General features: G+C 37.5%; 3 protein-coding genes across 3 annotated transcripts in view; 1 reads left to right on the top strand and 2 right to left on the bottom strand.

Annotated features, from left to right (window-relative positions):
• Positions 1–3,436, top strand: part of LOC109544922 (tectonic-1) — a 4,838-nt gene extending 1,402 nt beyond the window's left edge. The window contains exons 2-6 of the mRNA XM_019915347.2: positions 604–1,222; positions 1,281–1,514; positions 1,569–1,716; positions 1,771–1,973; positions 2,238–3,436. Of these exons, the coding sequence (XP_019770906.2) occupies positions 920–1,222; positions 1,281–1,514; positions 1,569–1,716; positions 1,771–1,973; positions 2,238–3,392 (2,043 nt within the window). The 5' untranslated portion in view covers positions 604–919 and the 3' untranslated portion in view covers positions 3,393–3,436. The remainder of the gene's footprint in view (positions 1–603; positions 1,223–1,280; positions 1,515–1,568; positions 1,717–1,770; positions 1,974–2,237) is intronic.
• A 528-nt stretch (positions 3,437–3,964) lies between these two features.
• On the bottom strand, positions 3,965–21,314 carry LOC109544924 (transient receptor potential cation channel subfamily A member 1). The gene is made up of 21 exons (XM_048669271.1): positions 21,156–21,314; positions 13,016–13,172; positions 12,222–12,312; positions 11,417–11,612; positions 11,011–11,240; positions 9,243–9,310; positions 8,951–9,177; positions 8,442–8,564; positions 7,783–7,961; positions 7,616–7,727; positions 7,327–7,494; positions 7,073–7,242; positions 6,446–6,590; positions 6,264–6,374; positions 5,995–6,216; positions 5,744–5,941; positions 5,467–5,694; positions 5,121–5,399; positions 4,912–5,071; positions 4,524–4,648; positions 3,965–4,467 (listed from the first exon to the last, which is right to left on the bottom strand). Exons 1-21 carry the CDS (start codon positions 21,309–21,311, stop codon positions 4,318–4,320), a joined length of 3,495 nt encoding a protein of 1,164 aa, XP_048525228.1. The 5' UTR covers positions 21,312–21,314; the 3' UTR covers positions 3,965–4,317.
• Positions 21,315–23,364: 2,050 nt separating this feature from the next.
• LOC109544744 (otoferlin) overlaps positions 23,365–25,588 on the bottom strand; it is a 10,390-nt gene continuing 8,166 nt past the window's right edge. The window contains exons 25-30 of the mRNA XM_048669154.1: positions 25,247–25,395; positions 24,836–25,023; positions 24,535–24,773; positions 24,304–24,479; positions 24,152–24,252; positions 23,365–23,710 (exon numbers count right to left, since the gene is read on the bottom strand). Of these exons, the coding sequence (XP_048525111.1) occupies positions 23,443–23,710; positions 24,152–24,252; positions 24,304–24,479; positions 24,535–24,773; positions 24,836–25,023; positions 25,247–25,395 (1,121 nt within the window). The 3' untranslated portion in view covers positions 23,365–23,442. The remainder of the gene's footprint in view (positions 23,711–24,151; positions 24,253–24,303; positions 24,480–24,534; positions 24,774–24,835; positions 25,024–25,246; positions 25,396–25,588) is intronic.

Raw genomic sequence — 25,588 nt, 5'->3', positions numbered from 1 at the left:
TTTTCAATTCTCTATCCAACGATGCCAAAACGAATTCTGTGGCTCGAATGGTTCTTGAGAAACTTCGAATAAAGGCCATTTAGTTATCTGTGGAATGATGTAAAAACGAGCGTTCTTGCTCATTTTGCTTCCGAGAAAGATGCAAAACGGGACGGAAAACATGAATATTTGCAATAATCTTGCGCCACCCTTGCAGAAAACGACGATCATTTTTCTAATTTCATAGATAACAGAAGACTGTATTTTTTTTACATACCCCCCCCCCCTGACTTTAAAGCTGGATCCGCCCCTGGATTAAACTGATGTTAATATTCTAAAAAATCGCCCGGAATCCGGTTTTTTTCGGTCTCAAAGTGTATAGTTTTTCTCAAATAAGCCCTCATTTTAAAAATTTAACATTTTTTAAATGAAAACAAGCAGTAAAGTGCAAATTTCCAAAACGGAGGCTTTCCTCAAATGTGGTGTCATGTTTAAAAATTCGAATTTTCTAAACTAAAGCCAATAATATTCTGAAATTTTTAACACCATCAAACTCAAGCTTATATTTTCATGCGTTATTCTTCAACATCAGCGTCACATTTTTTAGACACATTGTAAATTTAGGTTGGCCAAAAATCTACTTAGAAGTCTACCATCTCGACTGGTTGGGCAGAACCCACTTGTTCGGCTACGGGTTGGTGACAGTCCCAACCAGTCCTGGTCGACATACTCTGGATTGCTACACTTGGAGGCCTTTGGGTTCGCTTAGAGATCGAGTTGTCCAGTACTTTGTAGGCGGGGGCTCGCATCTTAAGTACCCAGATCTGATCTTTTCTCCGGAGAAACGATACAAACTCTCCACTGAGGCTATGGGAGTGGTTAGCTTCGACTTGGCGATAATTTTGCGCAACTTTAACAACTACGGAGTAGAGTATTAGACATGGCGCTGTTGAGGTTTATTGGATTGGTGCTGGTTTGCACCTGCAGACTTTCAGTGCAAACTTCGAAAACCCCTGAACCTGCACCTGAAACTGAGTCAACCCCCATAGATTCGACCACAACAGATTATTCAACTAGCACTGTTGAAACTTGCGATAGCGGCTTTGGTAACTGCACCAATTTAACTGCCACTGAAGCACCTTTAGAAGCAGGTAAAAATAATGGCACTCGACATTTCAATGAGACGAAGCACCGATCTTTGGGGAAGTGGAGTGAAGCCGACGTGTGCACGTGTGATTTGCAAGTTGGTCAATTTTTTAGAGGAAAATAACTAGGTTTTTTCGAACTCTGTCGCTTTTTAGGAGAAAAGTTGCGACATCAACTGCTGCTGCGACCTGCACTGTTCAGCCGCTGATAAAGAGCTGTTTGATCATTGTCAACTGGACGACAACAGGTTTTTCGATGATCGATATTGCAAGTATACTAAGCACATCTATGTTAATAACACCGCGTTTGAATGGGAAGTCAACCAGGATGGGATGTTTTGCGTTATTACGCGCAATCTTCCCGACTCTCACTTACTTCAGAAAGATCAGGTATTCGGGGCTTTCAAATCAAATGGACTATTTGCAATCATTGAGGTTTCTTAGCCCATTGGACCCCTGGAAGCTTTCTCTCCCCGACACTCTTTCTGGGGCAATGGCGTTTTGCCCGTTCCTCAATTAACAGAGGCAAGAAAGTATGGCTATGGAGATTCGATCTGGATAGTTAAAAACGATTCAAGTTTCGACGTTTTGCGTAAGCAAATTGATGAGTTTTTTCCAATAAAGCTCATCAGGGAGGTTTTTCTAGGGATGCCCAAAAGCGTGCTTTCTCAGGTCTGCTCATTCGAAGAAGATATCCATTTTCTGATCAACGAGCAAAGCCGATGCAGTCCAGTAGCTGCAGCCGAAGGCAATGAGGCTCTGATACTTTCTTCGTATTTTTCCGGTTTTAAAATACTGGCAAACCCCAAGTCGGTAAATGCAAGCAGTGCGAAGAAGAACTTTTATTACGTGAGTATATTTTTCGGCGGTGGGTAAGTGCGGAAAGCTTTTATATGAAAAGCATCTTTATGTTTATACAGTTTTATCTTTAGTGTCCATTTACTGCACAGAAAGCCTGGTGCTTGAAGGCTGGGTTTAAAGCCACTAATATTGAAATGGATGTTAAAATTCAAAAATTATACAAAAAATACATTTTCTATTCCCGCCATTCTTCACTCCTTTATACCATTTGTGAAAGAAAAGTTAACCAAATCACAAATTTTTTGCTTTCAGTCCTGTCCTAAGAACGTGTGCTTGGAAATTCAGGCAAAACTCTGCGACGTCCATCTGAACAATTGCTTCAAAGTGAAGAACGCCTCTAACATGAGCTTTCAGTGCTCGTACGATATCAGAAACAATTTGAATAATTGCCAAAATGCCGCTCAGAGAGTGCACTGGAGGTTTTTCCATAATGCGACCAGCGGGATTTACGAAGTGGATATTCTGGCAGTGCTGGCCAATTTTAGCTACCATTTTGGACGGGAAGACTTGCAATTTACCCAGCACTTCTCCTGGGAGTTCCTGTGGGATAATCGCACGAAAAACTACTCAGAAATTTTCAGCGGAAATCCCGGATACATTTTTGGAAAACCGATCCTGATTGCAAGGAAACACCAGAAAGCCAACGAGACTTCTATCCAGCGATCCTCTGCGAGATACATCGATAATTTTCTGGTTTTTCCGCAGAGTTCAGAAGGCGCTTGTGTGAGAAACGATACAAACTATGCCGCTATCGAATTTGGGTACGGTATGAGGAACAAGTGCCGGCTTCAAAAAATGCAGGCATTCAACCACACGAAAAACGCCACAGAGATTTGCAAGGAAATCCAAAGAACTGTCTTTGATTTGTGGGGAATTCAACCCAATGCTTCAGTGGTTTTCGGCCTTTTCGGTAGCGCCTCTGCTAAAATTTTAGAGGACTGGAGTGACGCTTTTTACAAAAAAAACTCATCCACATTGCTTAACCAGACTATTGGCAAGATTATCAATAAAAACTCCTCGATAGTGTGCTACAACATCTCAACGTTGCTTAATGTGGACATTTTTCACTCCAGAGTGGATTTCAAGACTGTGTTAAATCAGCAGAAGATTCTGGGAGTGGCTTTCAATTTCCGCAATTTACTAAACCCGAATTTTGCCCTGAAACGACTAAACCAGAGCTGGATTGTGGATTTCGGGCTTGATTTAACAAGCCAAGTGAGTTTCCACGATGTGACCGGCAGGAAGGCAATTAAGTTCGTCGATCCTCCCAGTTTGGATATTCGCCTGCCTTATGACTTTTTTTACCCTTTTGTGAAAATTGGGAATGGCACTAGAGCGGTTTGGCCAAGTTTTGCACTATTTCTGGCAATTTATGCCTTTAAACTAGTTGTATTATCAGTGTTATAAAGCAAAAAAATTGCGTTTTTTTGTGAATAAAGTGCTCAGTTGCAGTTATGGATTTTTTTGCAAAATCGCCCAGAAGGAGTTTAAATCAACTGTTCCCAAAGCTGTCCTTTTTGTTCTTTTAGGAAACGCTTCTGCATGATCCAGACTGGACTCTAAATAGTCTGTGGTTTAAAGTCAATAAAAGCATTCTTCTTCTTAGGCTTGGCTGTCTAAAACGATTCTAATGTTTCCCAATTATGGGGTAAGTTTTTCAAATGTTTTGCTCTCCCAAAGAAAAAACCTTTTTTTTCATTAAGAACTATTGGATGTTTTAATACTTTGTAAATTATAGTTTTTGTACAACATATTTTAATTGTAAATTGGTGTTTGTAATTTGTTTTGAATTTTAAATTTGATGATGGCGCAAACATTTTCATTTCACATTTTGACTGAAACCCAGAAAAGAAAAAATATAATAACAATTACACGCAGTCAGGAAAATAAATTAAAAAAAAGAATTGGAAGAAATTAATGAATACAATTTGGCAAATGATCCTAAACGTAAAAAAACTAGGACCAGAAACACATCAAAAGAAGTTTAGACAACACTTTTATTAATTCTATCACATTTAATTAAAATAGAGATGGTCAGACACTAATTTAAATATCTGCGGAACAAACCAAGAAACTGTGATGTTCTCGATTCACCAATTCGACTTAGATTGGAACAGTTTGCTCATTTTTTCTGCCATTGGTCATTTGATTCTATAATTGGTCCCTACGCAGACCACGTATACCTACTACTTAATTAGAGGACACCATAATTGTAAAACGGAACGTTTACATTCAAAGCACTGTAACCCTCTACTCTACAGACATTTAAGAAAAACTAAAAAAAAACGAGGAATTTTTTTTTTTTTGACAAGTTATTAGTGTTTCTGTGCAATTAGGCGCTGTTTGTTCTGTGTGAGAAGCTCAAAACGGACTTGATTTTTTTCCGGATTTTCGGTGAAGTCCACTTGTTTGAATGTCCGGAGGACACTTTGACTGATACGCCCTCGTCCACGTCGTCGGCTTCGGTTCTAATTTCCATTTTCTGGGTAATTTAAACGCAAATAAAGAAGATGAAAATCTGAAAAATCTCTGAAGTACCTGCACAATTAACCTCAGGAATTGATTCTGAGTCTCGATTGCTTGAGATATTTCCTTGAGTTTGTTCTTAGTTTTGGCCAATTCGTTCATTACATAGTCCTCTGAGTTCTCCATCACAATGTCACCTAAGGCAGAGATAGTGAGTTATTTATTTGCGTTAAATCGGGGTTGTTTGAGTGCAGAGAGTCGAAAAAATGAAAAATCAACTATCCTACCGTAGTACCTCCATCGGCGCATGCAAAATTCAGTCACCATGCCTAGAAAATAATAGTTCTACCCTAAAACTCCATCATGCAGCTACTTCTAACTACTGTTTAATCTATCTAAGTTCTCAGGTTTTATTTAATTTCCCTATTTTTCTACTATCTAGTTGTTGAACTGAACCTACTGTCTTCAGAAAAAGGGCTTCCAAACCATTTCTTCAGTATAAAATCGATTATCCCCTTCTTGCTCTTGCACTCGTTGGGGTATTCGATTACTTCAGATTTGTCCACTCTCTGCAGCCATCGGCGCGGCAATTTTCTTTCCAGCTCCGTATGTAGAACAACCTAAGAATTGCATAAGGAAAATGTAACTCGCTTTTTTCCATACTCCCACCTGCATGGCCAGTCTTTTCAGTTGAGCATTCCTTCTGACACTCTCTATGTCACCCACGGCCAAACCAATGAGGAGATTCATGAGCAAAATGGGCATTAGAACCATAAATATTCCCAGGATGAGGAACGCTGGAATGGGAAACGGCAAAAAGGTGTTTTCATCTTTATTGCTCAAGTAATAGGGCTTCACATAGCTTCCTAGAAAGTCGATTTCTCCCAACATCATCGAAAATGTGCGTATCAGAGCCATGGGGATCGTCTTGAAGGAGAGGTGGTCACCCTGATAAGAAAGAAAATCAGGCGCCATTCCAATATCATCCGGTAACTAATTCATTTTTGAAACTTACTCTGGACAGCAATATGTAAAACGCCAACCCAAAAGCGATGATTAGAATGGAGAAAACCATCAGCACCTTAATCAGAGTCTGCAATATTTCCAGAAACATCACCACGTAAATTCCCACTTGGTCGAAGCGCTGCAGCAGAAGAAGCAGGTTGCACCAGCTGAGAAAAACCGCCATTGAAGCAAAGGAGAACTGGATTTCGTAAATTTCCCCGCCAAAAATGGGCAGAACCTGCAAAATCCCTGATAATTGACGCCCCAGACTTTTAAGAAAAACTCACCATTACAACCGTAGCTCCATACAAGCACCAAGTCACCAAGTTGATGGGATTGAAGAAATAGACGTATTTCTGCTGCAACATCTGGGCGACTTCGCGGGCTCCATTCACCACAATAAAAACCAGAATTACCATGGCGCAAATGTACATGGAGTAGTTCATTTGCACGTTCAGAATCTCCGATTTTCGCTCAGCGTATTTCTGGAACAAAAATCTTCTGCTGTAGGTGCCAAGAACGATCGTTAATATTTTACCTGCTCAGTGCTCATATGGCTCAGGTTCAAGTAGCTGAAATTCAGGGCCTTCTCATGCTCCATCAGCTGGGAGGAAAAACACGTGATGGATCCCAGAAAAATGCAGTAAAACAGCAAGTTGGTCAAGTGAAAGTACTTTCCATACGAGTTCCATTTCATTTGCAAGTATTTCTGGCTCAATGGATGGGCCAAGAGCTCAACCCGACCATGCGCCACCATTGCCTACAAATAGGAGTTTGTTTGGAAACTTTGGCTTAAGGGAAACTCACATTTAGTGCTGGAAGTGGTGATTTTTCCTTTGCCACCAGTTTTTCCCCAGTTTTCTCATCGATCTCCTCGCTTTGGGTCATGTGTTGCAAACAAATGAAGTTGTACTTTATCTAAAAAAATAGCTGGGTTTAGAAAACTCGGTTTTTTTTCAGTCAGTTTTTGCTTTCAGGATGATACTTACCGAAAACAATTTGGAATCTTGCTTGCAATTGGCTTTAATAATGCACTTGTCTTGCACAGCTTCGAATACTCGAGGCATCGAAGCAATCAGGGCAAGAGAAACGCAAGGATTTTTTGGCGATTTCATTGCCATTATTTCTTCGGCCCTTAAAGGACAACGAAACCTTTGTTATCAGGGAAATTTATTTTTTTTACTTACCATAAAGTGCGCAGCATGTGTATTAATTAATTTTGTATGAGTTTGTTTAAGCGAAGTAGAAGTAGGTTCTACAGTTTAGTGAAAGATCAGAAGACCACTAAGTTCAAAGTTTTAGCCCAGTTTACAATTGTAATTGCCAATTAACTGGCTGCAATTGATTAAATCAGCTAAACAAATGGAGATCAAAGCATACAATTAGATCCAGTTAATGAATGGTTTCCTGGAAATAAAAGGGATCAAAGGGCTGTTTGCGCAGCGATAGTGAAAAGGTTGATAATCAATCTGGTAGGTTGCATTTTTAATGAAGCCTTTCAATGGAGTTAATTTTATATCAATTGCGTTAAATCGAGTGAAGAGCAATTTATTTGTCATTGAACTTGTTGTAGGATCCTTTGTTTGGTCTAGTCCTAATTTCTGTCGGATTCTTACCTATCTTCATGGGTCACCATTGCCAAAGCAGCCTCCAAGTACTTGTAATAAATGGCATAGTCAATTGCGCTCATTTCCGATTGATTGTAGAGAAGTTTGCATTTCATGGACAAGAGCTGAGCGATTACATTGGGTCGGTTCTCCATTGTGGCCAAATGGAGAGCAGTGTTCTACAGCAAACACATTTTATTTTAGCAGCCCTCCAGATGCTAAAATCCTCAATGAGGGAAATTTTTGAATAAAGGCCAACTTACCCCATCTTTGTCCAGTTGGTCCAACAGGTGAGAGTGTACAGACAAAAGGAGCTCAATGGTTTGTGTATATCCATTCATTGCAGCCAAATGAAGCGGGTTTCTTCCATGATGGTCTCTATGCAGTAAAGCGCCTCTATTGAGCAGCAGTTGCACAACTCTGGTATGCCCCTATAAAAAACCATAAAAAACTCTTTAAAACAATTTTTTTTTACAATTCTACAGTTGTAGCTACTACTAATTTTGCTTCTTTTAATATGTTCAGTTAAGCTTTGAGCAAAGAGTCAAATACCTGTTGGGAGGCGATGTGTAAGGGAGTCATCCCGACTCCATCGCTTTCATTGATGATAAAGTTGCCCTTTTCCGAGTCCAGCAGCTGTTTGACTGTGTTGTATCGTCCATACCTTCGGGAGAAAGTCGAATTTGGAATTTATTGTCCAGAAAATCCAGCACTTTTACCTGGCGGCGAAATGCAAAGGGCTTTCGTTGTTGTTGTTTTTCAGGTTGATGCAGGCCCCAAGACGAATCAGATTTTCCAAGCTCTTAATGTGGCCCTCGCGACTCGCGTAATGAAGAGGCGAACACCCAGTGAGGTCTTTTTCGTTCAGCAGTTGAAGGAGACTTTCCTTGGATTTGGCCTGTTTAAGGACCAAAATCAGGAGTCAAGTTTTGTTCCTTAATTTCACTATTTAAACATAAAAATTGTCGCTTCAACTACTTGTAAGTTGGGGAATACTTGGACTTTTCCAGCAAGAACTTTTCCTTTGTTCGGAAGCAATGTTATGTTCAAAATCAGGCATAAAAGCTTGAAATTGTCAGCGAGACGACGAAAATTAGCTTCCTTATTGGAAATTGTCTGACGAGCGCGAAAATGATAAGCCAGCCAATTTTCCAGCCGGCCTCGTCCTTTGAGGCACCATCAGTAGTGTAAACAGCCTGTTTAAATAAGGCAGAATTTGTGCTTTTGCATCGGAATAAATTCCAAGTGGCGAATTCGCTCAAATGCTTTGTCGGAAGCTTTTAAGGAATTTCTGAGCTCTAAACCAGTGCAAGAAATACCTTTTTCGTCTATTTCTGTTTTCAATAACCGAAATAAGTGGCTAAAAATGCGTACTTACGTTACTTACTTCCTCTGCAAATTGCTCCAATTGCCCACCATTCATTACGACTAAATGAAGCACGTTTCTCTTGTTGATGTCTTTGATGTTGATGTCGGCGCCCAGGCGGATTAATGTATGCACCTAAATATTAGTCTTTTGCACAATTTCAATTCGCTATTTCTAAGCTAATGATGATTATGGAGTAACTATAAGAATCCGAAAGGTTGCTATTAATTCTTCCAGACCGTTAAATTCGAATAAACCCCGTTACTAGACAGTAAATCACGTTTTCTCTCGACAGAAGTGATTTGTAAAATTTCCCATTTTCCCAGCCGGCCTGAAGCTGCTTTAAATTCGAACACCGGATTTTCATTTTTGGGTTCATTCCTTTGAATCATATTCGCGGCTCTAACGACATTTTGCCAGCAGTAGATCAAGGCAAATATAGAATTAGCTTTCTTGTAACAGCGAATACAAAGGATGGGTTTTCAACGAATTTCTGTTTGAATTTGATGTTGCATTTTTACCGTTTTCCAGCCACCTCTCAATGCAGCCAACAGCAAAGGGGATCGGCGCTCTTTGTCGATGGAATTGCAATCAGCACCTTCACTAATCAGGTATTCCACAATATCTGGACGATCGAACATGGCAGCGCAATGTAAAGGGGTCATTTTCTGGACGTCGCAAGATGCTAAGCAGGCCTTTTTCTCTTCCGGCTGCATTTGGAACATGATTTTCACTATTTCGATTGCACCTGATTGAATAGCGAAAAACAGAGATTTTAGGCACAATTTCCGGAAGCTCGGGATTTTCTATTACCTTGGGCACATGCCAGATGGACTGGAGTGGAGAGATCGTGCTGTTGAGTGGAAATCTTCGCGCCTGATCTGGAAAGCAACAAAATGATATTTGAAACTGGTAAGTTTTGGCGCTTTTATCCCGTAACACCAGTTTTTGGCTGTATTTTTTGGTGGCTAATGCAGGCTTGATCGTTCATTGCTTGAAACTGGTGAAGTTTTCGGGATTTTAGGCAATCGTGTGAAGAATTTCTGCCGGACAATGTGCCACTCGTGCTTGTCTAACTTCAGGAAGAAATCCCTTTCACCATGGTTTAAAAGCCCGAATAATTCACGAGGTTCAAGTCTTACTCTTTGGATCAAAATAGAGTTGCAAGAAAAACGACGTTTTCAGGTTGCTAGTGGGAGATTTAATAATCATTCCTAGAAAATCTTTGCTACCACGTTCCATCCTCTACATTTACACAGTACAGTAGTTGTTGATTATTTGCCTAGTTAAAGTATTCATGGTCACAGTAAATAGCATAGAAACCCAGATATCTTTGTTGAACATTCTAGACACGGTAACTAGTGGGTTTTTCGGGTTTTTAGGCCGTCGTACAATAGAAGCAAACCATTTCTGAAGATGCAAGCCACTCGTGCTTGCGAAACGTCAGGAAGTAATTCTATTGTACGCCGACCTAAAAACCCGAAAGACCCACTAGTTTCAAGGAGTGGCCTCAAAAGTATATCTCTTTTGATTCTAGACACTCTTCTTGTCGGCGCAAAATCATTAAACTGTTTTTGTAATGTTCTTTGATATTTTGCGATATTTTAAGTTAAGCACAAGTGCAATATTTCAGCTTTTTGAGGTTTTGTTCAGGAGAAAATCAACTTGAGTTAAAAGCGATTAAACAAAATTAACAGCCTTTAATTAAAACTTGAAAAACTCACTCGAAAAATAAAACAGTTTATACGTTTTTTTGAAATTGTGAGAAAAATTCTCAGAATAATTTTAAAAAATCGGGCACTTTACTTAAATTAACAACTCAACCCTGAAGTTATTGGTGTTTTGAGGCTCAAGCAGTCTTTTCTGTCTTTGTGTGGTTGCCCAATTGATTGTCGCTTCTTAATTTGAATTTTTGCGCAATAAAACAGCTGAAAAACCAAGAAACCGACAATTTTGCAACACTACATTTTTAGTGTATATACACTCTTGTCGCGTTTTACAATTCTTGGGAATGTTGTCCTAATGGCAAATTTTTAAATGAAAGGAATATTTTTCAGCGGAAAAAATACTTTTGTTCAATTTTATTCTGTTTTTGTTTATATTATTATAAAATTATATCCGGCCGAAAGCAATAATGTTTGCCTTACTCCAAAAATATTTTCTTTGCTTAAAAAATCCCTTTTACTTAAAAATTCACGATTAGGACAACATGAACATTCCCAAGCACTTTAAAAACTAACAGTATAAAATACACATTGTTCAAGAAACGCACAAATAAAATATTACTATTTGCATCTGCATATGCACAATATAATAATATTATTAATACCATTTTGAGTATATATAAATATTTCATACTGGGTTTGGAATTTGCATAACTTCATGCGGGGACGTTACAAGCTATTTAAGCAACTTACGTGGCTGATACGGTGTCAACAAAACTTTGTGCCGAAGAGCTAAGAACAGAATATGTCTTAGCAGGAAATTTGCAGCAAAAAGTTGAGCGAATAAAAAAAATTGTGAATGTCTAGGCAAAACTCTGGTGCAGACAGAAAATGTTGGGCCATCTCTAGTTGCTTACCTGATGCAAAGTTCCACAGCTTTGATGTCTCCACCATGTACAGCCGAGTGCAAAGGAACGTTTCCTTCAGCGTCGTAGAAGGAGATCATTTCTTCTCTGGTGCAACCAAGAGATTCGCTCCAGGCCAGGAAAACCTCCATGGTTTTGGACGAGGCGTTCTTAGCCGCATCATGGATGGGATAGTAGCCGTTATCGCAAGGTTTTCTTGGACTTGCTCCAAAGTCCGAAATCTACAGAAAACAGAAAATTTTCAGAACTGCTAAATTTTTTGCGCTTTCAGCCCGAGAGAACCACCTCTGAAGATGGAATTTATTTTTTACGTCAGCATAAAAGCCCCAAAAGCTCAGGGGTTTTTAGAATGTTTAAACAGTAAACTTGTAAGCAATTTGTAGGTTTTACTGCTTACCAAAATCCTAGCGCATGCATCGTGGTCGTAAATGGCAGCAATATGCAGTGCAGTTCGGCCATGTTCACCCCCTTGTTGGATGTCGACTTTTCCTTTATATCTTGCCATGGCTTGTAGCACGGAAATTTTATCTAGTTCTGTAGCTAAGTGAATTGGGGCTTGCTTCTTGTCATTAAGAATATCCGATTTTGCCCCACTGGAAATTGGAAAAATTGCTTCAAAAGTGACCTTTGCCAGGTTTTTAGCGCATACTTTTAGAGATTTATTCTTGCCTTTTAAAAGAAAAAAATTACGGTTAATCCCGAAAAACTGCCAACTCTAGCAGTTTTCAAACAAATCCAAAATCTTTACGATTGACTGAAATCCGTTTAACTATTTTTAAACACATTTTCTTAGTTCAATGGTTCATTTGCCCTTTGAAGGTATTTACAGCAGATTAAATTGTGTCGAGATTAAATGTCGACTGATGAAAGCTTTTAAGAGAATCTAAGACTTCACGTTCCTAAATTTAGAATTGTTTCTTGCGTTACATAAATGGTATGCGAAATTTACGTGTTTTGCCACGTGGATGCTGCTAAACGCAGGCTTTAATGACATTTAAGAAAATTTTTATCTTAACCGAATGGATTCTGGCGCAAATTCTGAAAAATTTTGTTGAATTTTCTGCAGTTAGTGAACATTTCCTGCGGTAGAGTTTAAAATACATTTGCAATAAAACGCTTCTCCAAAAATGCCCACTAAGGAGCAAATGGCCAGAAAATTAAATTATAAAACACATTGGGGATAGTGAGTATTAACAACTTACGTGGCCAGTAAAAACTCAATTGCATCTACTGTTTCAGCTTCCACTGCTACATGCAGGGGCGTGTTTCCTACATTATCTTGGGCATTTAAGTCTGCAAATGGAAACATTACTGTCGTGAAACTTCCTTCAGATTAATCAAGATGGGACGAAAAGTTCTGCTTTCACACTGTAAGTACTTTATTGAAATTTTTGTGTTTTAAAGTTAGTATCTCCATGTCCTTTCTTTAATAGGGCAACACATTTTCTAATTTTTTTCTTCAGTAAGCAAATGGGCGGCAGTTAAAGTTTGCGCTTTTAAGCCGTTGCTTTATTATATTGTTTCTTTTTTTGACTGTATTTTCCTTACTCAAGAGTACTCAGAAGATTTTGTAAAATATTCCAGGAAATGAAAGAAATATCATCTCGATGGAACCAAAAGTCTTCAGGATTAGAGATCCTGAACATTAGAAAAACGTGTAAACTCTAACCAGAAACCGAAATCAGGAAAAGATCTAATTTGTTCTCTCATCGGCTCTCAAGCTAACAAAATATATCTTCAAGGTTCTAGCAGCTTTGCAATTTAAAAGTTAGCCCAACTTAGCCAATATTGTCATTGAGAGGAAGTTGCGACATTACCGCAGCTTTTCTTGTTAGATAGAGAATTGGTAAAACTTCCAACTCCTCCGGAAGTATTCTCAATAGAGACTAGTTGGGCTTGACCATTTACGGCAATTTTCCGATACTTTTCTGCATCAGTGTCGCATTTCCTGCAGAAACTTTGAGATTTGTTTTTTCAGTGGGGGGTTCAAACTCACCTCCTCCTTGCTGGGTAATAAACTGCAGAATATTAATTCGGTTTCTTGCAGCTGCCTGGTGAGCGGTGGTGCGACCTCGTGAATCCCGGATAGACAGGCGACTTGGATCCTGGATGTAGAGTCTTTGGAACATTTCCAGGTTTCCATTTTCCGCAGCCTGAAAGAGTATTTTATAGCGCCACGCTTTTTGAAACTATAGAGAATTTTTTCGAAAATTTTCTTCCATCTATCAGCCGATTGCAGGTGATAAGCAATTTATTATATTAAAATCCGCTGATATAAAGTTTTTCCTTCGCAATACCCTCGTTAAAAGTTAAGGGCATTTAAGCCTAAAATACTGCGAGGAAACACGTGCAACTTTACGGATAAAAAGTCGAACATAATATGTGGATGTGGTGTCTCGCATTAATAATGACCCTTAAAAGTTAACAAAATCACCAGTCGAACGCATGCAGGTGAAATAGTTTCAATTACTAATGGCAAACTAAAATTATCCTGTTGGGCGATTCAGTCTCAAAAGTGGAACATTTTGAGCAAACTTAGAGACAGTAGTCAAATAATTGAGCCCTTGAATTTTCCTTTCTGAATATAATACGGATCCAAATAGGTTTTGTTAATATTTACTGGAGAAAATTTGCAATTACCGGAAACTCTTCTTCGTATCATTCACATTTCTCAGTCTGATTGTTATTCAAAGCTTTTGAAGCAAAAATTCCTCATTTTTATGGTTAGACATATAACCACTTTTAGTCAAATCTACATGCAATGTATTACACCTAATTTATTTTTGATTTCGTCCAATTTCAAACACCTCAATATGAATAACCGCAGCCAAATCTACTTAAACTGCGGCAAATTTAAATTAAAAAATCCCTGCAAAGCTAAAGGAGGATCGAATCATCCGGGTAGATGAACGTTAAATCACTGTCTGCTCTTTTATTATGATGAAACAAGCTTGAAAATACGCGCAAACAGAAACCGATGAAAGAGCGTGGATGAGGCGAAATTGCGCAAGGAAATTTGTTACTACTAAGCTGGGACATAGAAACTTATATGGTGTAAAATGGCCTTTATTTATATGAAATATCGGTAAATTAAACCAGCCAAGCGCGGAAAAGTGCTTGGGATTATTTCCAGCCATGTTCATTGTTGTTTTGGGTGATGAAACTAGCCATTCACAAATTAATCACGTTCTGTTCAATTTTAACAGCGTTTCTTTTAATGAAGCCAAACAAGGTAGAAATAGAGTGAAAATGAAAATCAATAAATACGCCAACTTTATTCGAAATATGTATTTGTTTTGCGCCAGTCTTCCTAAAAAACTGGCTATAATTCAATTAGGTATCAAATACCTGGAAAACCTGAAAACCCGTCAAATGGCAGGGAGGCTTCTAATTCGTTTCATTTTCCGACCGCTTCCGTTTCAAAGACGCTTTTTCGTTGAAAAAAATGCATTGAAGTTTCATTTTTGCAGCAAATAATGGATAAAGTTACCAATTAAAATTTTGGCTTTTATTGGCTATTATTCAACTTACCGATAAAACTTCCAGTACTTCCTCCATCGTGGGCTGCTTGCAGTTTAGAAAGACTTTTGCCCACTGTTTGTACACTTTCATAGAGCCATGAACAGCCATGGCTCTGCCTGGTTTGCAAACCAGGTTGAGAAGTTTATCCAGATTGTACGTTTGAAACAGTTAGCGCCGTAAGCAATTTAAACAAAATTTTAAAAACTCATTTACTTATGACCTTCTGCATTTTAAAGTCAATTTATACTTTTGATTCCTTTAAAGGCGTCTGGAAACAGCAAACAAATTGGCTTTTAAAACACCTTTCTTAGGAAATTTGAGCCAATGTTACTGTTTGATCTTTGTCCAGAAAATAATAACTCTGTTCCGGAAAATGCGACTTTACAAATGTTTTTCAACTTGGTAACTGGGAAATCTAATAAGCAAACAGCATTCGATGCAAGGTTTTGGTTTCCACTTTGTTCACTCGCTTTGAGCGATCACTTTTTCGTTTTAAAATGAAACATTCTGGGATTTCATGAATTATTTATTTTTAGAAGCTTATAGTGCGATCATATTTACACGAGCTTAGTGTGGACGTTTTTAACAAATTGAACACCGTTGAGTCATACATTAATAAATTGACTTTTTAATTAATATGGTCTTGCAAAATTTTGAACTATGCAGGATGAACATCCAGCACAGTTGCGCCTGAAAAGATTGAAATACGATTTTTCATTTCAAATTTAATGAATCTTCCACACTTTGAATGTAAATTATGAATAGAAGTTCTACATTATAAATATTCTATAGGTGTTTTGTCCTCTTATATTAAAAATGTATTCGCATGAATGCAAAATTTGAACATTTAAAGACAGTTAAGCACTGGTGTCTCATACAACATCCAATTGTGAAAATTAAACTTTTTTAGTGGAGCTCAGCAATGTTTTGCATGCACTTTCTGTATGCATGAGAAAAATTTTGAATTATTATCCAAAATGTGTGCCTAAATAGATGGTGATGGGATTTCATATACAAATAGAAAAAAATACTTTCTATATTTCACGCTGAAAACATAAATTAACAGAACGATAAAAGAAGAAAGACTTAAAAGACTTTCTGAATAAATTGGGGAAATTTTATGGTAATTGAATTGGAATTTCATAAGGCTTATTGCTATTAGACTGAGTCTTTTTTCGAACATATTTTTCTGTTGACTCAAGCGGAAACGAATTTTTTACAGTTGCTATTTAATTGCATTTCCATCACTTTGATTTTAGGAGCTTGAGAGTAGTTGAAAGTGCGGCATGTTATCAATAATTTAAATATACGTTTAATTTTTTTTGATGCCTTACTCGCTTATTTTCTTTAATTTGATCAGAGGTTTTAATATGGTAACTTCCTTCTAAACTAACCAATGCTTCCAATGCAAAAGTGTGCTAATTCCAGTAAAACAATCAGTGAAAAATGTCCCTTACCAAGCATCGAAGTGATTATCCATTCAAGATTTTTTTAGTTTACAAAGATCAAACAGGTAAAATTAGAATTTTCGTTTGCAGCTGCGGATTTATCGTACATTCGAAAATGTTTCCCCGACCTCTAACTCACTACAGTTACGCGATATCAACTGATAGAAGATGTGGAGAGTCACGCAAATGTAACCACGTTTCGAACTGAATGCTGCACGCCGAATCTGTAGCTGAATTGTATATAAATTCTCAACCGACTTTATGGGAAGCTATCGGCGTGTTTTGCTGGAGAAGAGACAACAGCACAGCAAATTTTTCTAATTTTAACTTAGAAATGAGGAAAATTGTTGGATAATTAGGGGCGTGAGATTGGGGAGTTTTTGGCCCATTGGGCCTTTATGGCCAATAATTTCTTCTTGCGGCCACCAAAAGTTAACCCAAAACAGAGAAGACTTAGCGAAAATAACGGTGTGTCGTATGCTAGTAAATTATGAAAATGGTGTTATTTTACAAAATTTTGTGAAAATGACTAACGTTTGCCAATAATTCATCTTCAATGTTACAAAAATTTGTCTGCTAAAGATTGCAATAAAAATAACTTTTTCATTTCAATCTCATATCCGGCTTTGATGCGCTGGACATTTTTGCGTTTTCATTTTTGTATTTCTGGATTGATAGCAATGTAATTCCCCAACGACGCCTCCGCAGTCACACGTTTAAATTGAACTGACTGGAACTAACATGAACAACATGGGATTTGAAATTGAATAAACAAGTTTAAATAATTTATTTTAATTGAGTCTAAAGCTTCTTTTCCAAATTGCAAATTTTATGTATCTGCCTGCCCGAGTTTGCAACACATGAATGGAATCTTGAACTATTGAAAAACTTTGCATATTTGCCCACTTATGCACCAAGGCTCAGGTTATCATAATTACGAATTTAGTTCTTCATGCTGGTGAAGTTTTCAGCTGAATTTTTGAAGACAAACGTGCACATTTGAAAACACAGCTTTTTTATGGAAGTTTGTGAAGTTTTATGAAGAAGGAAATATCGTTAACGTTTCATACAAAAACCCTAAGGCCCTCTTTACTCACAGCAAAAATTGCAACCTTCTATCTGCAGCAGTTTACAACTTGCAAATTTTTAAAGCTAAACCGCTCATTTGAAAATGCAGCTTCTGGGTTCTAGATGTTTGAGAAATTTCCAAAAATCAGCTAAATCTCGAAAAAATGGGCAGCTTCTCAGGTTTAAGGGTTGTGGCTTCTTTTATACCAGCTCTTATTAATGCGGAATTTTTATGCGAGTTTTTAAGTTCCTCAAAAAAACTTTTCAAAAAAATCATTTGGTGGAAATTTCTGCAACTCAGTACACTTAGGTACAAAAGTCTTTGGTACCAAACTAAAAAATTTTAAACTTTTATTTATTCTAGTTTGCAATTGAGGGGCTTTTAAAGGCAAACACGCACAATTGAAAGTACAATTGGTCGACACCCAACACCAAAATCTTTCAAAAATCGAAATTCCGCCATTCAAATATGCCGATAGTTGAGATATGAAATATACTGTTGGCTGCTGTTGTGGCAAACAGTCCCCATAACTTCAATATTAGCAGACAAACGCTTTAGGCAAAAGGCATCGTTTGCAAGAGCTTTAAATAGCTTCAGCAAATCCGTACTTGATTCAAATTTAGTTACACGTTGGGCATTGTGTGCGTGGAATAAACTGTATTTCATGCATCATTTTCAATGTGCAAATGTTCATGGAAAACGTGTACAGCGACTGAAACCGCCAAATAATTTTTAATGGAAAATTATTCAAGTTAACACAATTGTACGGTTTCAGCCACTGATCCTTTGAGCTTTGATTTTATTTATGTTTATCTTTAGCGACTTATTTTGACTTTGAGGATTTTTGCTTTGCTTTGAATTTTCACCCTAAATAAAACCATTATAAAAGTGGACGATTACAGGCACAATTGCTTGACGGTTTCCTAATTAATTGTATTTTAAGTATTAATTATTAGGAAATCGCATACTAACAATACACGATGTTTACAGGAAATTTACTAAAATAACTACAGAATCATCGGTGCAAGGTTACAATCATCAGTACATAGTAATTTAGAAATGTCCGCAGTTCAATAGCACATCTTCAATTTGCATGCATTTCAAGTGCAAACTGGTGTAAAAATCGTTTGTAAATCAATTCTCAAAGCTCAAATGTTTAAGTCCGAGTTGCGAAATAATGAAAAAAATGATTCAATCCGTTTCAACAACTCCAGCACTAGTGTTTTATTACTTTCGCAACTAAATTTCGACATCAGAATTGAAACAATTGGCCAAACTTCGACTGCTAAATGCAATCTAGAGCATCTTTATTGAACCAATTACCTTTTTTTTCAAAAGAAAAATTCCAAAAACTGTTCTACTCAACTTGTGCGTCTAATTGCTTTGAACCTTCTGGCAATAGAGCCAGTTCTTTTCATAAAGCAGCTGGCATTTGCCCTGGAAAACCCGAATTTCGTGCTTCTTCTATACAACTACACATGTTAACTTTTTGTGGTATTAAATCGGCGCTCTTCAGTGACTTGAATTTTCCACTGTCGCTTGTTTTAATTCTTTCAAGAATATGGAGCAAGAAAGTCTATAGGTGGAGAACAGCGAGTTCGATATAACGACGTACAATTATTAACATACAAACAGCAAAATAAGAGGAACATTTTGAGCTCCTAAACAAAAGCTTCAGTTAAAAGTAGATAATTAATCTAAAACGTGTCTCGGGCTTTTAATAGATGGCAAATTATAGATTATGGACTTTTAAGTAAATAAAAAGCTGCTTACATAGGCAAATGGACAGTTGGGTTGTGTTTGGACAAGCTCTTTGTTAAATTGCTACTGACTCATGTATGTATAAATATTCCAGAACTCAACGCTTTGCTGCTCTTTAAAATCTACAAGTGCACGTTTTAGGGATTAGTTTCCTATTTATGATAGACTACCTTTATCCCTTGGGTACTCAGCACATTTTACTTGATAAACCCATTTTTAACTTTGCGCCTGATAAAAGAACTTGGAAGCTTTTACTCAGTTATCGGCAAAGTTCGCAGACCCTATAAAAGTGCAACACCCTTCACGTTCAGGGTTTGAACTGTGAAAAATGTCGCATTTATTTTACGTTGAAAATGTTCATCTGGGCAGTCAAAAGCCAAAAATTTTAAATATTGTCCTCCGTTTGATACATCAGAAATGCGTTTCATAAAGTGTGTAAATATCCCCTTCCATTTTCATACTCAAATGTACTTTAAACGTTTTCAGAGCGTTTCTTATTTCCTCAGTGAACATGTTTGCGCATTTCAAGTCAAGTCTATTGGTGGGTATTAATGGGCGTTTTCATCCAAGTGCTTTTCAATCTACGCTTGAAAAATTCATCACTTTTTTCGTAAAGCGGGTGCCGATTTAAAAATATTACGGTCCAGAGCAGATGTTTGTGTCAAGAATACTGGGAATTTTCACTTAAATCGGGCTAAATTCTAAATTTTGCTGTTGTTTTTACTCAGGAACAGCTTTTTCTCAAAAAAAAACTCCTAATCTAGAGCGGATAATAATTTGGACCTTCTACAGTCCGTAAATGTTTTTACAATATTTGTAAATTATGATTTTTTGCGCGCTGTTAAATGTAGGTTTAAAAAAGTTAATTTCACTGTGTTTGAAAAATTTCCAACTCCTCATCTGGAGTCGCTAATAACTTGAAACTAATGCAGTCTATCGGAAAAACTTAAATATGGAAAGTGGGTAAATTTCACTAAAGCTTTCGTTAAGTCTGATTTTTGGCTACTTGTTAAAGCTTGGTGTAAAAATGGCATTTTTACTCAAGTTCAAGTTGCATGCTTGAAAATTTGCTAAAAAATTGGTAATCTAGAGAGGCTTATAACGTGTATCTCTTACAGTCGATAGAAGACATGCAAGCCTGAAAATACTGTAAAGTATATAAAAAAGTTGGTAAATTCTGATTTTTAGCAACCTGTAATGTAAGTATAAAAATTTTAATGTTCATTCAAGAGCATTTTATGCTCAAAAAATTCATAAATCCAAATTTTTATATCCGCAGAACTTGGAACTCCTAGAGTCTATAACAGACATTCGGATATGGAAACTCAAAAAATGTTAATAAAATATTCGCAAGATCTGATTTTTGGCCACTTGTAAAATGTAAAAATGGACAATTTTACGTAAGTTCACCGTATGCTAAATTTTTTTTTAAATATTAATTTGGAACGATTAATAATTAGCAATGCTTACTTTTCATAGAAGACAGTCAAATCTGAAACGCCTGCAAATTTGATTAAAATATTCGTAAATGATAATTTTTTCCGACTTGGTAACGCTTTCGCCCAAGTACACATTGGGCTCAAAAAATTTCCAACTCCTAATCTAGAGCGACTAGCAATTTAAGAAAGCTACAGTCTACAGAACGAACTTGATTCTGGGAAGACGAGAATTTTTAGTCAAATCGCATTAAAAGCTGATTTTTGAGTTTCTGCGCTTTAAGCAAAACCCGCTTATAAACAAGACATAAATTATATATATATAGTAACAACAAAAAATTCTTTATGGAGAATAAAATAAAAATAACGTGACAAGTATTTGTTCTTGTTGTTCATAAACGGTATTATATGCAGCTAAACGTTCATAACAAAAATTAACAAGGTCTCCTGAGATCATCCGGGCACGCAAGGTTTGCGTTACTTTTAGTGGGTACAATCATTTATCAATTAGTGAGTGAGGGATAATTAGAAAAACGCAATATCGGCAATATTATGATGATATTCAATTAGTGTCTGGACTTTTAGTTAATTGTTATTTTTTACTCTGTTGAACCTGCTTTAAAAATCCAAAAAAATTTATTTCAGGCTGTTATTAACAAATATCAACTTTCCTTAAATCACTAAATGAAAAAAAATGTCAGCAATATGAACTTTGTTCCTTGCTTAAGATGATATTGTGATAATTGGCAATTATAGTGAATCATGAAAAAATTAGTCTCTGGTCAGTTAAACAGTTAAACTCAAACGTTTATAAATGTATTATTTTGCATTGTGCTTGAGGCTCAAAAACCCAGTTTTACTATACTTTAGCTGACACCTTTTCCAGCTCAAGCGACTTACCCTAAGGATCCTGTAAGGGCTGGCAGCGATCGAACAAACAGCTTCTCCACCCCCGGTCGATGCCTTTTCCTGCCCTTTTTCCAAGTCAGAGGGCAGCATGCTCTGCAGTTCATTTTCCCTTGCAAACGATCTTAAAATTGATCTGAATAGGTTCATGATTCGGGCCTGAAATTGGCAAATAATTATTTTTCGTCCTCCATATCCTTAGATGTGATTAAAAGCGCTTACATGGAAAGTTGTTTTTGGGTTCGAGGATTTCTTGGGCTGGTCACCATTGGCTTCATCCGTCATCAGGCCAATTTCTTCGGAGCTAATTCGGCCATTGAGGTTCTTCTTTTCCGGTGGTCCGACGATTTCAGCTGGCAAAACTGTGATAATTGGGGTGGCTGATCCGGGCAGTCCTGTCGGGATATCTTCATCGATTTGCCAGTATCTGAGCAGTTGGAATACGTATAAAAAATTCGGCATAGTTTCTTTCACTGAAACATTCTGAAAATGCCCAAATAATGAAGTCTTTTCTCTAGAATAATGGCGTTTAGTTGTTGATGATGTTTAGATTCGATGGCTACTCTTAAAGAACTACTTACTTCCTACTCAACTCAGCTGGAGTTGACTGAAATTACTTTAAATTCGCAAAAGAATTTTTAAAAAATTCTAGATATTTCTGTGCTGAAAATGGGTTATGGCAATACCGCAAAAGATTTAGACGATTTTGATAATATCCGGAGTGTTTCGAGCCGAACATGCAATAAGTTGTCTGGAGCACTTTGCCTAATTCGGCTTGGGACATGATAATTATGTCAATCCATTCGCAAGTCTCTTAGTAATTTGGCCGGTAATTTAGTCAATCAATGTATTGGATGAAATGCTTCGATGTGAACAGTTAATTAAAAAAACTAAAACAGTTTGGTTTCCCATTTTTTGTAAAGTAAATTATTCGGTTCGTTAGGGAGTTTTTCTCAAGGAAGATAAACTTCCTAACGGAAAATTTCACACATTTCTCATAAATCTTCTAAACTCACCAGATAATCAAGCAGACAACTTTCGCACTGTTTGTTCACGAGTAAGTTGCAGTAAACGCGATGAAAACAATTTATTTGCTAATTACTCGACTCGAACACATCCGATATCTGTTTGTCACGATGAGCGAACGAATGAAACAACACATTCTGGGTAACTGACATGTCTAATAAGGGTGAAAGGGTAGAGCCAATCGAAAACCGGCTTTTTTCGAAAAGTTCTAAAAATGCCAACAATTGCTTGCAGACGAAGAGAAAAAATGTTGAGATTAAATTTACTAAATTATTGAAAACAAAGTTTAAGCCAATCCAGGATGAAAACTTGTAGAGTAGGCAAGAAATTAAAGGGAAGACGCTGATGAAATCTTGCTATTATGAGGGGCGACAAAAAATGTTAAAGTGCATATAAAAGTACTTTGCATGGAATTGGGGCGTGTTTGCCTCCAGAGCTCCTAACTCGGTAAAGCCAGATTGAACTTGTATCCACCCTATCAATTTCAGGCAATTTGCCCTTCAGATGCAATTATTATGGCAAATTAATTAAATCGACTTTTTCGACTCTTGCACATCGCCAATCTCTTACCTGCCGTTTTGCCGACAATTTATTAAGCACACTTTTTAATTGGCAAGTCCACACTAGGCGAAGTTCGATTTCAAACGAAGTCAAAATCACTGACTTGCGTCTTTTCCATTTTATTTATTCAGGCATTTCTTATTGAACACAAACTACGTAATTGGCTTTTAATTGCCACCGGGCCAATATTTGCATACATTTTTCGTTTCTTTTGCTCTATTCATATTTTCCATATGAGAAAAACTTTGTATTTATTATTAGTGGACTGGAATCTACTCGGATTTTATTATAAAAATATTTGCGCAGATTATTTGAGTGGAGCAAATGTGGGAATTGTGCCAAACCGAGAAAGTTTGCTTAAGTGAAAACTTGCTATTAGACGGTTCTTTTATTCATTTATTTTGATTCCGTTCAAAAATTATTTTTATAGCCCCGTTTCATCTGAAAAGAATATTTCATCAGTTTCAACCACCCAAGGACCTTCTTAGATTCTCTTAAGCATTTTCAACGCATCTTATGGCAAAGAGAGGTTGAAAGAATGTTCAGCCGTTTTTGATTAAAAAAACAATTTTTACAACCAACGCAAAATGCAACCACAAGAAATAAAAAAACCCTCTTCACGACTTCCACACTATATTAAAACACTAAAAATATAAAAATAATCACAGCTTTCTCTTAACTACGATCTCAAAGTTCAGGGAAAATCCTCATCTAAATCGGCCACTGTTCTTTTTCTTTTGGCGCAGCTGCCATTGGCGCCCTGTATATATCCGCCGAAATACAAAAACATGCAAATCGCAAACATTATGGCAATGATTAGAAGAACTGCAAAAAAAATGCTGCAATCTTTCGACAGGCCTTTTGAGCGTTTGAATGGCGATCGTTTAAAGGGCTTTCGAAAGCAGGCGAAAAACGTCGAATCTCCCCCCTGGTAGTGTCGGTGCTGGATTCGATCGCCCAACCTAAAAACGCAATTGAAAAAATTACGCAGGCTCGATTTGAACAAACCACCCATAAAATACCGTTTAAATAGTATATTCTTGCCTCATAAGGATTAGATTAATGAATTTAAAGTTTTGCGCACAAATTCCCCTGGTAGGGTGTAAATGGCCAGCACGACAAAACAGACTAGGAAAATGCAAAAGCAGCATTTGAGAATTTTGCACCTCCAAGTCTTGCAGACGACATATTTGCAAGACTTTAGAGGATTTCGAAACCAGGTGAATGATGTGTCTGGGCGCCTAAAAAGAGCAAGAATTACTATATAAACTCCTGTCGGTCCTGGACTTGATTATTGAAGCCAAACAAGTCGAGGGCTAATTGAGTATTTTTAGACGAGGTTGAGCAGGGAAACCCTATCATGTATGAATAGGAAAACATCAGTTTTCCTTTGCAAAACTCACTTTGGCGGAGGCAGCGCTTCAGGGCCTTGTCGGCCCATTCCCACTATATTCACTTGCGCTTCTTCTTTGGTGAGGATTTCCAGCTCAAGCTCAACTTTTCCCTAAAATTTTCTAGTTAAACCAAGGGTGTATTTTTCGGCAAAGGTTCTCACCCCAAGCATTGTTTGTTGGGTTTTGCGGTCTGTCGCCTGAAACGGCCACCATCCTTTGGTTCTTCTGAGCTTGAACAGGTTGATCTTTTTAGCGTTGGGTTCCAGGATGGATAAGTCGCATTTTTTGGACGAGCGGGCGCCTCGAGGCATTCTGGCCAGTTCCAGCACCAAGGAACCTAAAAAACACGTCCAAACCTACTGAATTTGGGGAAGTGGATTTTTCCTGGACACCCAAAAAATCATCTGCTGAAAAAGTGTCGTTGTCCCACACAGTCAAGTGCAAGGCACAGGGAATTTTCAATTCAGTTGCATCCTTGGAAAATATGGATTCCTTCCGTTTCATCACCAGCTTGTTTTCTGTTGCCAGATAGTCGAATTTAAAAATAAACCTCCAGTTGAAGTTGCCTTCGCCTGTTAAGGATCGATAGTGAACATCGGTAAACTGGGTGTTTTGAGGCTGATCCAACCATCTAAATAGTTTAGAAAAAGAGTTCCCTCGTATTTTAAACTTTGTTTTTTTGGTAGAAAATACCCTTTAACGTAGATGTCGGATTTTTTTTCGCCCGAAAAAAAATCGTCCTCACTCAGAATGATGTCTTCGGTGTTCCAGATGATCACCCGTAGCTCGTAGGAAACGGGTTTTCGAGGCGTTATGTTGATTTTATCGGGAACAGGGCAGTCGAGGCGAGGAAACATGTCAATCCAGAGTTGGATTTTGCCCTAAAGTTCAAGAAAAAACAGTCAAAAAACTGCAAAAATCTATCAAGAGGTGTGCTGAAGATTCCAGGACGGACTCGCCAAACTCGCCAGTTTCAAGCAGTGAAAATATAATTTTTTTCAATGCAAAACTGTTGTTTATATTGATGAGTTAAAGACGCTGTTTGTCTTTCGCAACGCTTTTACTGGCTGCGTTTGGTACCTAAGAAACTTGTTAGGCAATTACCTGCTCTATGCCTGGTTTATCTGGGGTAAACAGTGATCTGGTCTCAACATGCTCGGGAACCAACTTGAAACCAACCACTGGCATTTCATGCCAGTTTCGTAAAGCCTCAAGCGCTAAGTTTTCCTTGTCCAAGCATGGATCTTCTACAGCTAGAATGAAACCATTCGTGAATGAGACATTAACCTGAGATTAAATCATGTAAATATCCATGTATTATTTTACTCTGATTTATTTTCCTGACTGCGTGTACTTGTTATCACATTCGTATCTCTCCTGTGTCTCAATCAAAGAGTGAAGCGAGACAACAGCGCCATCATCAGATTTAAAATTTACACAAACTCA

The sequence above is a fragment of the Dendroctonus ponderosae genome, unplaced genomic scaffold, assembly GCF_020466585.1.
Source record: "Dendroctonus ponderosae isolate FM_Combo_2020 unplaced genomic scaffold, Dpon_F_20191213v2 Dpon_F_20191213_8, whole genome shotgun sequence".
NCBI lineage: Eukaryota > Metazoa > Arthropoda > Insecta > Coleoptera > Curculionidae > Dendroctonus > Dendroctonus ponderosae.
This window is presented reverse-complemented; position numbering and strand designations above follow the sequence as displayed.